This window comes from Talaromyces atroroseus (assembly GCF_001907595.1).
Source record: "Talaromyces atroroseus strain IBT 11181 chromosome Unknown scaffold_0, whole genome shotgun sequence".
Lineage (NCBI taxonomy): Eukaryota > Fungi > Ascomycota > Eurotiomycetes > Eurotiales > Trichocomaceae > Talaromyces > Talaromyces atroroseus.
In genome coordinates, this window is record NW_017971432.1 from 641434 (window position 1) to 653731 (window position 12298).

The 12298-nt window shown below is 46.7% G+C and overlaps 7 protein-coding genes across 7 annotated transcripts; 3 read left to right on the forward strand and 4 right to left on the reverse strand.

Moving 5' to 3' along the window:
* Nucleotides 1–59: 59 nt before the first annotated feature.
* Nucleotides 60–1827, reverse strand: UA08_00224 (hypothetical protein; the record flags this gene model as incomplete). The annotated part of the gene is made up of 3 exons (XM_020260007.1): nt 60–993; nt 1089–1451; nt 1562–1827. The coding sequence occupies 3 exons, from the start codon at nt 1825–1827 to the stop codon at nt 60–62; spliced, it is 1563 nt and encodes a 520-aa protein (XP_020123859.1).
* Nucleotides 1828–2214: 387 nt separating this feature from the next.
* Nucleotides 2215–4251, forward strand: UA08_00225 (hypothetical protein; the record flags this gene model as incomplete). The annotated part of the gene is made up of 2 exons (XM_020260008.1): nt 2215–2263; nt 2333–4251. The coding sequence occupies 2 exons, from the start codon at nt 2215–2217 to the stop codon at nt 4249–4251; spliced, it is 1968 nt and encodes a 655-aa protein (XP_020123858.1).
* Nucleotides 4252–4361: 110 nt separating this feature from the next.
* On the reverse strand, nt 4362–5820 carry UA08_00226 (hypothetical protein; the record flags this gene model as incomplete). The annotated part of the gene is made up of 4 exons (XM_020260009.1): nt 4362–4606; nt 4675–4814; nt 4882–5648; nt 5707–5820. The coding sequence occupies 4 exons, from the start codon at nt 5818–5820 to the stop codon at nt 4362–4364; spliced, it is 1266 nt and encodes a 421-aa protein (XP_020123861.1).
* A 562-nt stretch (nt 5821–6382) lies between these two features.
* On the forward strand, nt 6383–8297 carry UA08_00227 (hypothetical protein; the record flags this gene model as incomplete). The annotated part of the gene is made up of 5 exons (XM_020260010.1): nt 6383–6489; nt 6600–6771; nt 6883–7304; nt 7377–7858; nt 7921–8297. The coding sequence occupies 5 exons, from the start codon at nt 6383–6385 to the stop codon at nt 8295–8297; spliced, it is 1560 nt and encodes a 519-aa protein (XP_020123860.1).
* A 106-nt stretch (nt 8298–8403) lies between these two features.
* On the reverse strand, nt 8404–9947 carry UA08_00228 (Acyl-CoA dehydrogenase family member 11; the record flags this gene model as incomplete). The annotated part of the gene is made up of 4 exons (XM_020260011.1): nt 8404–9210; nt 9270–9482; nt 9565–9810; nt 9873–9947. 4 exons carry the CDS (start codon nt 9945–9947, stop codon nt 8404–8406), a joined length of 1341 nt encoding a protein of 446 aa, XP_020123867.1.
* A 594-nt stretch (nt 9948–10541) lies between these two features.
* Nucleotides 10542–11172, reverse strand: UA08_00229 (hypothetical protein; the record flags this gene model as incomplete). Its single annotated transcript, XM_020260012.1, has 2 exons — nt 10542–10743; nt 11006–11172. 2 exons carry the CDS (start codon nt 11170–11172, stop codon nt 10542–10544), a joined length of 369 nt encoding a protein of 122 aa, XP_020123866.1.
* A 506-nt stretch (nt 11173–11678) lies between these two features.
* Nucleotides 11679–12044, forward strand: UA08_00230 (hypothetical protein; the record flags this gene model as incomplete). Its single annotated transcript, XM_020260014.1, has 1 exon — nt 11679–12044. The coding sequence occupies one exon, from the start codon at nt 11679–11681 to the stop codon at nt 12042–12044; it is 366 nt and encodes a 121-aa protein (XP_020124400.1).
* Between the last annotated feature and the right edge of the window lie 254 nt (nt 12045–12298).

Genomic DNA, 12298 nt, shown 5'->3' on the forward strand with positions numbered 1-12298 from the left:
GATCCCATTCGGGATCTGTATATCAACTCATTGAAAGGAAGTAAATACTAATAACGCTTTTACCATACATATCTAAAATGCGGATTTTGCATATCAGTCAAATCCTTGAAATCCGTATCCAAATGAACGTCCACAGACTGCTCGCCAGTAGCCTCTGCAGCTCTGTCTCTCTTCCTATTCTCATTCCAGCAGTATGCCATATACAAAGCTGTTGTGAGAATACTCAGAGCATAGCTGACGAAAATAGCACCCATTCCCAGAGGGTAGAGAGGTGCTTGATTAGACTTGAAGAACTGCGGTCCAATGATGTTACTGACGCAGTTGGCGACGAAGCATAGCGCATTCAGAACGACCTTTTTCGTGTGTCCGGCTGTGTTCTGCGTAATGAATCCCAGCGACACGATATAAGGGCCTAGGTAGAAAAAGCTGACGTAAAGCGCTCCAAGTCGAGTATGGAGAGCAGTCAGCGGTAAAGTGTATAGAAACACGGCAGCGACCATTCCCACAATGAGACCGAGGATAATAAGCAAGCCCCGAAGTTGCAATTTGGAATTGTATCGAGTGATAACGAGGAAAATAGTACCGTTGATTATAACAGCGGATACCGTTTCCATAATACCGGTTGGCATGGTAAGCAGAGCAGCGCGCTGGGACGAATATCCCAGACCATTTACAATCAAGGGGGTGAAATTGGTAAGGCCGCCGTTGGGGATGCTGACCCAGATGTTGAAGAGAAACAATAGCCAGGTCTTGGGATCGAGGACTACTTCGCGTACCTGATCCCATTTCCAGTGTTTGTTTTCGATACCCGTTTGGTCGGCGCGCATGCGTTCAATGGCGATTGCTTTCTCTCGCTCTGAGAGGAACTTTGCGCTAACAGGGCTGTCGGGGAGTAGGAAAGCGGTTATGATGGCCCATATGATTGTGATGCCGCCCAGGATCCAGAAAAATACACGCCATGGCTTGAACCAGGTGCCTGTAATGAAGCCGACGCTATAATGGGAAAAAAAAAAAAAAAAGGTGTCTGTTAGATAAAATTCAATGCGGTTGATGCAAGTGGGAGTAAAAAAGGGCAGGTCGCAACTCACCCATATCCGATCGGGCCCGTAATTAATTGAGCAAATCCAGTATAGAAAAATCCCAAGCGAAGAGCCAAATCTCGTCTCGGGTACCACATTCCCAGCATAATCACCGCACCGGGAATTATGGGAGCTTCAAGCATACCCAAGATGATACGCAAGGCCAAAAGACCGGGCCAGCTGCTCAGGAACCCCATGGCCAATAGAAGAATCCCCCATACGAGTTGGCATGAAACAATGACTTTGGCGATGGGGAAACGCTGCATGGCCCATGCTGCTGGGATGGAGGCAATCAGGTAGCCAAAGTAGAAAGAACTTCCTACCCATGAGTAGCGATTTCCGGTAAGATCATTGTCGGTTTTAAGGCCATACCTAAGAACAAATAAGCATATGAAAGGGATACAGATGTATGACTATCAGAGAGAAAAGGAAAATGGGGGAGGAGGGAGAGAGAGAGAAAAGAAAAGAAAAGAGGGACTCACAGAGCACCTGTGGAGGTAGAAGTTTTGTCCACACTAGCTAAGATGACATTGAAGAAGAGAATAGCCAGGATCCGACGGTCAAGTCGCCATCGTAGTGCAACTTCTTCTTCTCGGGTATAAGGGCAATCCTGCAGCAGGTTGGCATAGCCTGCACCAACATCGAGCTCTTCAGAGGGCTTTAAGACTTCAACGTCGCCGGCTCCAGAGTCGGTACTGTATACCTGGGTTTTTTCAGGAAGGGGCATTTTGGACTCCACGGAGGACATGGTGGCGGCGGTGTCTTGAGTGCATGTAAAGTCATGCGCCTGAAGGATGCAGCAGCATTTTAATATTGCCGGGGCTATATGAGAGAGATAAGCATCATATCATACCATGGCCATGCAAGCAAGTCTAACGCGGCATTTCTACTTCTGGTAAATTTGACTATCAGCTGCGGAGATGAAATGTGGGGAAGAGACGTCCAGCTCTGCGATTGGCTGAGATACGGATAGCTAGCCTGATAGTGTATCTACAGCACTCCCGATTGGCTAGTTTATCCGACCGCTGCATAGCGAGATAAGTCTATCTCTATCTCGATCAGTCAACGCTCGACATCGCCAAACATCCCAAAATCAACTCCGGTGCAGGACCTCGTATCTCAACGACCTTTCCACATGGTTGAACGTAATCCCACCCATCGACAGGCTCGCCGCTCCAGATCCGGTATGTGCCATGTTGCCGTTCCAACGCTTGCTGCTGCTGCTGCTGCTGATGACTGACGCATTATGCTAGGCTGTAACACCTGCAGAGCGAAAAAGGTCAAATGCGATGAACTGCACCCAGCTTGTGGGAGATGCACCAGGCTGCATTTAGGATGTGAATGGCCGGCTGGTGGGCCGCCCCTACGCGAGAGACGTCGACTGCAGCGCGTCTGGAGATGGCGTGAGGGTTTTCAGCCCGCTACCATCTTGCCCAAGGATGATGCATCGCTGAGCAGTAACAGCTCTGCCAATAGTCTAGATGGCTTAAATCTTACTTCTGATTCTACCGGAAGTGCTCCAGAGCCCAAGGGCCCTCCTGTCTTTGACTTTGGCTCGCCTGGCTTTCCCGAAGCCCTGTCTTCCGACCCCGACTTCAACTTTTCCTCAGACAACAACAACAACAACAACGACCTTGATTTCAATCAAAATGACAATAAGAATTATAATGAAAACATACTGCCGGACTGGCAGGATCTCATCACTACATATCCCTCAATCTTTTTCCCAGATTTGTCCGCGTCTTCGGTCTTGTCAGGTTACAACATGTCTCTTCCATGTTCAATTGTGATGACCAAAAACGAACATCAGGCCTTGGATCATTACTCGACAACATATTCGACGTCATTTACACTGAAGCATCCAAAATGGTCAACGCTTAGCATGATCAAAAACATCGCATGGGCAGAGCCAATGATCATGCATCTTTTAATGGCCGTATCACTCAAAGACCTCTGCTGGCGCCGTGAAAACGAAAATCTACGCCGAAGTGCAGAATTGCATTATCAGCATGGCACAAAGCTCCTTGCCGACGAAATGGCCAATCAGGCAGTAGCTACAAAACATGTGTCGATCCTCATTTCATTCTGGTTTCTGTACTTGTACAAAACACAATCGACTAATGTCGATGTGGGTTTCTTAAAGAAGCTCAGTGCATGCGCTCTCGATCATGTTCAACGATACAAGCTCGATTCTGTCTGTGATATACCAACCCCTCTCTCTCAAGGCAACCCTGAACAAGAAGCAGGTCCTCAGCTTCTTTCGGCCAAGGAAGGGAGCTTGATTGCACTGATGTTGATATGTCTGTATTATCAAGACATCAAATACGGCTTCTACCATTGTGGAGGGAAATTGGCGAAGTACTTAAATACAAATAAGCAGCGATTGGCACAAGTCTATGACTTAGGCAAATATGCTCCCGTACTAAATTGGGCGGAAGAGTACCCCGTGCAGGAGCTGGTCGACGATACGCAAAATTATGCTATTCTGAAACTCAACAATGAATTGAGCATATTGTTGGAAGATATGAACAAAGAATTTGTGTTTACTCGCCACGACCCAGCACGAGATGCCATGTTCTCCAGCGAACTGGATTCTATCAAAATTCGCTTTGCCCCGGTCTTTGCACTAGTTAATAACGATCAGCCATCGATCTCGTCTTCGTCTTCAGCTTCATTTTCATCTTCATTATCCCCACAGAGTCGAACATGTATTAATGCCGACCTCAGCGTGGCGTTTTATCACGGCGTTCGTATATATCTCTTTCGCAGTACACTGCAGTCCCTTGATGTGCCAACGCCTCCGGCCGTGCAGGAATCTGTTGATATGATCTTGTCTATTGCACTCAGACTGTTCAATTCTGGTGGAAGCTTTTCTTCCTTGGGTCTAGGTAGAGAAGATGCTTTATTCCATCGCATTGAATGGCCATTGTTCATTGCCGGAGTGGAATCGAAGGATATAATCCACCAGGACTGGATTCGGCAAAAGATGGGCGAGAGAAATACCAAAGTGGCATTAGAGCGGGTTTTGCAAGAGCAACAGCTTACGAGATTAAGAGTTGGAGTGGAGTTTATGAGACAAGTGTTTTGTGAAGATGATCGGTTTCGCCGCTCCTCTGCTCCTGGCGGACAAAGAAAACTTCATGCTAGTGATGATGTTTTCCAGCCATATTGATGTGTATTATTGTATATTTATACTGTATAAATTCTTTTTTAGTTCCTTCTTTGTTCATTCGAAAGAACAGCAACTCGCCACGTACAAAATTACTAGATACCTACAAGTAATCACGGACTATATATCTGCGTCTCCTCGTCATCATCAAAGTCCTGCCACACTTTCTGAGCAACCAGTTCACTCTCCAGCACCCTCCACCCAGCAGTTGCCATGCCCTTGGCAGCTACGATTGTCAGGTCGTGTGCTTCAGCCTTCCCAGCAAACTTGGTAAAGCCTGGGGTGTGGTTGTACGCGCCTTCTTCAGTGGGGATTCCATAGAATCCATGGAAGCCTGGACAGACGTATGATACATTCCCTAGTCGTAAGAGTAGAAAGGTTAATACAGTGTCTAAATAGATATTGGAAAGACAAGAGCATACTAACCCATATCTGTTGATCCGAGACCTGGAACTTGACTCTGTAAATCGCAATTGACAGGCGAATTCAAGTCATCCATAGCCTCCGCAAACATAGTGCAAATTTTTTTATTAGGACGCAGGTCTGAATATTGAAAATACTCGTTCCTGTATAGAGATTATTTTTTAAGGTCAGTCAAATCCTTCATGTGCTTTCTTTTGCTTCGCCACTCACATGTCAATTTCCCAATCGCAGCCGGTTGCAATAGCTGCGCCTTCAAAGCACTTTAAAACGCGGTCTTTTAATCTCATAGCCTCTTTCTTTGTATTGCTTCTGATCACATAATTCAGTGATGCGGAGTCAGGGATCACATTCGGGGCCTTGCCTCCTTCGTTCACAATCCCATGGATCCTTTCATATGGTCTGATCTGCTGTCTCAGCATGCTAATTGCCGAATATGACAACATCACTGCATCAAGAGCATTGACGCCGTTGAAGGGATACATCGAGGCATGCGCCGCTTTCCCTTTGAAACGCACAACTAGCTTCTCATTTGCCAGAGTGTGCGCATATGCAGTACCACTGCGTCCGTTGTGCCGCGACTGAGCACCGGGATGCAGCATCAACGCAGCATCAACGTCCTTGTACGCACCAGCCGCGACCAATAACCTCTTTCCACCTTTATTCTCTTCTGCAGGCGTACCAAGCAGTCTTACGCGTCCTTCTTTGCCAGATTTTTTCAAAGCCTCGGCAACTCCAAGAAAGGCTGCGATGGATGCAGTTGCAATCAAATTGTGGCCGCAGGCATGTCCAATGCCGGGAAGAGCATCGTACTCTGCGTTGAAGACCACAACGCGGCCACCGGATCCATATTCGGCTTCGAACGAAGTTTCTATGCCGTATGCACGTTGGGTGACTGCGAAGCCTTTTGATTTCAAGAGTTTGACAATGTTGTCATGTGCTTGGTGCTCTTCGAATGCGAGTTCTGGGTTTTCGAATATCTGAGAATTGATTTGTTTAGCATTCCGCTCTATCACGTACAACATCAAATGCACATACCTTTCGATTGATTTCTTTGAGATCATGTTCGTTCTGATCAATGGCCGCATAAATGATATCCGGGCCTGCTTTTGCAGTGGTGCCAGCGCGCTCTTCTTCCAAGCCTTGAGCCATTGTGTCCAATCACTTATGAGAAATAAGCTAAATAATAGTCACGCACGTAGATTTGTGTATGAATGTTTTCAAGACGAAAAGATATATGAAGATTCAACTAAAGAAGAGAAAGACCTCTCTGCCTTCGTCTTCGCCCCACCACCACAACCCCCCTAGGTACCTAATCATATTTGATTTGAGCGGCTGAACATACATCATGTCTCTCCCTCGCCTATTCCAAACTCAATATATCCAAAATCCGAGCAGCAACTATGTATAGCCGCGGTTCGGGGTGAAGTTCGGAGTGAGGTTCGTCGCATAACTATATTACTATTCGGACAATGATTGGTCAATTTATGCGACCGGAACTAGCATCGGCGTCCCCGCTTCTTCTCGCCGAAAGTTCGACCAAATTTCCTATCTGGGTAACAATATTTTATCTATCTCTATCAGTGGGGTTTCTATATTTTTCTTCTCTCATTTCTCTCCTAAGGAAGCAAAAGTAACCTCTACCTACGCTCTTGCAAGCTTGGGTTTTTGGTAGTAATTTCTTTACATCTTCTGAGAAGTATCTCGAGAAGCAATGGCGATCATAGAAATCGACCTCGATGCTGAACAAGCAGCCTTCGAAAAGGAGGTTGCAGAAGTTGAGGCGTGGTGGAAGTCTCCTCGACATGCTGCGCTGAGACGGTAGAGTTTTACTTCCCTTTTCTTCTACCTTTTTTTACTTTCTTGTATTTTTTGTAACTTGCTGGAGAACAGAGATGGTGCTGACAATAGAGAGAATACAGGCCATATAGCGCCAGGCGGGTGGTAATGCTACGGCATAGTCAACGCAGAGAATATGCATCTAGCACTCAGGCCATGAAGCTATGGAACATACTGCAGGAGCATCTACGAAATGGAACACACGAGCTTACATACGGTGCTACCGATCCGGTGGTCATTGGCCAGATGGCTAAATACCAACAGGTACGCATGCCCCAGCCACCAGCCCTCTAGTGCACTGATTCTGGTGCCTTAGTCACCATCCAACCTTAGATCCAATTGAAAAATGAAGTATAAGGCTAATATACAAAACAGACAGTGTACGTCTCTGGCGCTGTCTGCGGCACAACTCGCGTCCTAGAGCCAGGCATTGACCATGCAGACTATCCATGGGACACCGTTCCCAAAATCATCGATCAAATCTACCACTCTCAGATGTGGAATGACCAACGCCAGCGGAATCTCCGCATGTCACGTACTCGAGAAGAGAGATCCAAGATGCCCTTTGTCGACTACATGGCGCCCATTATCGCAGATGGAGATATGGGATTTGGTGGATTAACGTCTACTATCAAGATGGCCAAGGCATTTGTGGAAGCTGGAGTTGCAATGATCCATGTCGATGATTTGGCATCTGGTATGAAGCGGTTTACTATCGGTCAGGGTCGCACTTTGGTTCCTATTTCGGAATATGAGTCGCGACTCTGCGCTGTGAGGATGCAGTTTGATATCATGGGGTAGGTTTTTCTTTCTCTTTCATTTCTTGGGTCTCTAAGTTGTGATTGGTTATGGACTAACCGTATATACAGTGCAGATACAATGCTATTACTTCGGTCAGACTGCATCAAAGCTGAATTCATCACCTCCTGCATCGACCCGCGAGACCACGAATATATAGTCGGCGCAACAGCGCAGAACATCGAGCCCTTCACCGCAGCCATGACACGAGCAATTGAAGGTGGAGAAACCAATCCAGTCGTAGTACGAAAGCAATGGGCACAGACAGCCGGACTTATGACTTTTGATGACGCAGTCAAATCCCAGGCTGATAGTGAAGACCAATATCTTTCCTATAATGCCGAGATATCAAAGGCAGAAACAGCATTGTCGCTAGCACAAAGGCGAGAGAAAGCTCGGCAGGCGTTGGGTAAGGATGTATATTTTGATTGGGAGCTGCCTCGCAGTTTGCAAGGTCAGTATATGTATAAGTGGTCTGTCAAAGCAGCGATAGAGCGGTGTCTTGCTGCTGCACCTTTTGGTGATCTTTCATGGCCACGCATGGATTTTCCTGGTGAGTTATCTTTACCCTATATTCTTGTTTTCTGTTCGTGACGTACTCATACATATACACAGATGAAAAAATCGTCAGCGAAATCCACAATGCCGTCCGAGCTCACTATCCAAACCGCATGTTCGGATATGGCTACACAAACACTTACGACTGGGAAGGAAACGGATTCTCCCTTCAAGACATCAAAGAATATCCTTCGCGCGTGGCCAAACATGGCGCAGTCTTCCAAATCCAGCCCACGTGGCCAATTCAGGGCTTCCGGCATTATGCGGACCAGTGCTGTGAGGTCTTGCATCGGGATGGTATTGCAGGCTACTATGAGGAGATACAAAAGCCTGCTCTGGCAAGGCCGGGTATTGGAGGAGACAGTACGCTAGAGTTGAGCGGTGCATATTTAGCGGATGCTTTTTTTGCGACGATTGGCGCAAGGGATACGTGAAAGTTAGATGATAGCCTCCTTTCCATTTTCATTCAAGGAATACCTTTTCGCTACCAAATCAAGTAAAAACGCGCATTATACAACTATATATAACGTTTTGAGTTCATTACATCTTGGCCTTCGCTTGGAAGCCGTTAGCTAGCAATAACTGGTCAGCCCGATCGCTCTGCCAACGCAATTTTGCGGTGAGTTCATCCTTTCTCGCCTTGTTTTCGCGCTTCGCCAACTGCTGCAGATGGACTTCATCCGGGCCGTCGACAATGCGCAACGTACGAGCATTAGCCCACATAGCGGATAAGGGCGTATCTTGCGAAATTCCAGCAGCGCCAAAGGCCTGAATTGCGCGGTCAATAACGGCCAGCGTAATTGTAGGAACGAAGACTTTGGCTTCTGCGATTTCTTTCAGGGCAGAACGAGCATCGTTCTGGTCGATTTTCATGGCTGCGTTGAGCACGGTGAGACGTGCAGCGTCAATCTCAATACGGGATCGAGCAAGCCATTCGAGGATCACGCCGTGGGAAGATAGTTGCTTCCCAAACGTGGTTTTCCGTTCGTCATTGATGCGCGCAATTAGCCATTCAACGGCTTTCTCGGCGGAGCCGATGGCTCGCATGGCATGGTGGATACGGCCGGGTCCAAGACGGCCTTGGATGATTTCAAAGCCGCGGCCTTCGCCGAGCACGAGGTTTGAAACGGGGACTCGGACATTCTTGAAGGTAATGTGCCCGTGTCCGTGAGGTGCGTCATCGTATCCGTAGACATGCATCATTCGGTGCACGGTGATTCCTGGTGTTCCAGCTGGCACAATAATAACAGATTGCTGGCGGTATGGGTTGGGGTTAGTGGGATCAGATTTTCCCATGACGAGGTAAACCTTGCAGCGAGGGTCACCAGCTCCGGACGACCACCATTTCTATAATGATCGTTCTGTCAGTTTAGTGCTGGATTATGCACTGGAATGCCGTATCATACCTGGCCAGTAAGAACATATTCATTACCCTCACGGCGAATATTGAGTTGGATGTTCGTGGCATCACTCGATGCTATATTTGGCTCTGTCATCAAAAATGCCGAGCGAATTTCACCCTCCAATAATGGAGTCAGCCACTCCTTCTTTTGGGCTTCATTTCCATATTTGGCCAGAACTTCCATATTCCCAGTGTCGGGAGCAGAATTATTGGTAGCCTTTCAAATTTAATTCATAATTAGATCCTTTCGATTCCGGTTTTCACATAAAGAGCGCGCGCGCGAGAGAAAGGCAACACACCTCAGAAGCCACTCGACTCTTGCCCAGAATCTCAGCCATCAACCCATATTCCAAGTTACTAAAGCCAGCACCCTGCGAGAAATGGTTCTTGGGCAGAAACATATTCCACAGGCCCAGCTTGCGGGCTTTGGCTTTCAGTTCTTCCAAGATGGGCGGATGTGATTTCCATCGTTGTTCTCCTTCGCCAATTTGTTTTAAGTAAAGAGGGTCGGCTGGGATGCATTCTTTCTCGACGAATTCCTCGACCTGTAAGCATCAAATTGTCAGTAAGTCCCCCTTGGATATACAATAAAATGTGCACAACTGACCAAATCAAGAGTTCTCTTCGCATGCTCACTAACGTGCACCTGGGCAATAGCTGGAATATTCGCAGAGGCAGGCATGGCTGTGTATACAGTATAATTCCGTCTTTCTATATGGGTTCAGTGATAAGCTCTCCGCAACGATCAATTCGACGAGGCAATGAATTAAAACAATGGCTATGTTAAGAGAAGGTTGGGGTAGTTGTGATGTTGCGTGAGAGTTGCGGGTCCGCACCCAGGAAGGTTTAGCGGAGTCTGGGGTATAGCCGGAGCCTCGGCAAGTCTTTGGTTGTTACATTGTTACATTATTGTAACGAATATTTTGGAATATACTCAGATATAAACACAGATCATCCATTTTTGAACAAGTCTAAGCCAATACAATCATAACCAATACAGTGCATGCCCCTGTCCAACCAATTCCCAATTTGTAGCCAACTAATTAATACAAGGACTGATAAACAATCTGTCCTAGAAAGAAAGAAAAAAGAACACTTCCCCTCCAAGCAAAAGAGAAGCCAAAAAACCATCTGGAGAATGAAAGAAGGAAAAGGGTATCGTATCCATCCGTGGCCGTTGTTTGTTTTCGTCATCACCGAATCTCCCAAGACCAAAGCAAGTGAGAGTGTGAGATGGGTTTATTCACCGTCCTTTGCAGCCGCAGAAGAGGATTGCTCAAAGCTCTTCTTTCCAAGTTTGGCAAATAGCGAGGTTGGTTTTCCGGCACTTATGAGCAGCAACAGTCAATATATCTCTTATGGAAATGCAACAACAGAGGGAGCGGAAGACATACTTCTTGAAGCGCTTGCTTTTCAGATCACTCAACTTCTTGGTGCAGGGACTCATAATGTCATCAGATGGCGAGACATAGGACGCACTGTTAGATCTGGACGTAGAGAAGAACATGTCAGCACATTACTTGAATTCAACAAGGCACGGCCAAACAAGCAGGTAAAACAAAATCTCCCTCTTTTCCCTTTTTCTTCCTCTCTTTTCTTCTCCCTTGTGTATCGTTTTGAAAAAATTCAATAAAGATAAAAGGTAAGTGCAGAAAAAAAAGCGCAAAAAGAAGAACTTCAAAGACGATGATTTACCGGCTCGCTTGCCAACGCTGCTGCTGTTGCTGCGGTGAAACGTACTGATCGGATCCGTTGTAAATTTTGTCTTGAAGTACCTTTCGATGGTAATCCATCGAATATTGAGTATTGGCTGTTTTGTCGGTGTCTTGTGCTGTAGAAGAGGCAGTGGTAGACTGAAGATGTGTGTTTGTCGAACGATCGCTGAGAGGCTGGGTTTGAGCGTCCATGGTGATATGATTTGGCTCTGAATTGAGCAAGACAAGAGGTTTTTCGTTGCGTTGTGCTGTATTGCGAGGTAGAAAACAGAGGGAATAGGCAGTTGGCTATGGAGTAAACAAAGCTGTTAAACAAAGCTGTTTCCTGTTTATTATGTATAAGCAAGCCAGTAAATAAATAAAGGGGATAAACAGAAATGAAGAAAGGAAACCAACTCGATAAATAGACGGATTCCAGGACAAACTTTAACTTGGCCAGTCAGCAGGAAGGGAGCTGTTGCATGCAAAGTCTGCAGCAGCAACAAAAATGGTGGAGCAAAGTGTAAGGCTGACTCCCGGTTTCGATTATTGGCCCGGCAACGCGATCTTGGTGCCTTGGAAGTCAGGCACTCAACGTGGTTGATAGACGCTAAGCCGAAAACGAGAAGTCCATGTCAACAGTCACACAGCCTGAAGCCCTGAACTCTTTGGTTGCAAAACGAATAATGCAGTCTGCTGTATCTGTCTGACTCCACAATATGCGAATTAAAGGAGCCATCAAAGAGCCCCCCGAGCGGCTTGAGCGGCGCAAGTTCCTGTTCCAACTAGAGGCCCGAATTGAAGCGCGCGAGGAGAATGAGTTTATGGCAAGCCAGCTGCGGAGTCTGGGCATTGACGTCCAACATATGTCTCTGGATGAATCTTCAGACTCCAAGCCGAACTTCTTTACGCCACGGCCAAACGTTCCCGAGGCCACTGACGACGATCTTGAGGACAGGTATGAAGCCTTAACTGCTAATGCTGGTACTGCTATGCTACTTCTACTTCTACTTCTGAGGCATTCCTTTCTAGTTGCCTCTGCTAGCTCTCTGTTTTTTGAAGGACGAAAAGCGCCAGGGCTATAGTTATTATCCCAGTAGAAACCAAAGCGACACCCACGCCTATTCCTGCCTTTGCACCGTTAAAGAGGCCCGATGACGGTGACGAGAATGATGACGATGTGGATGTAGGCAATAGTCAGAAATCACTACCGTGTCGGCTAATTAATTATATATAAAACCACAAGAGAAACCCCATAATTCAGTCGAGTATGTTAGGGAAATGTCGGCGAGTCAGAGATACGAGATATGAGCTGTCCAGTGAACAAACATGAGGGACC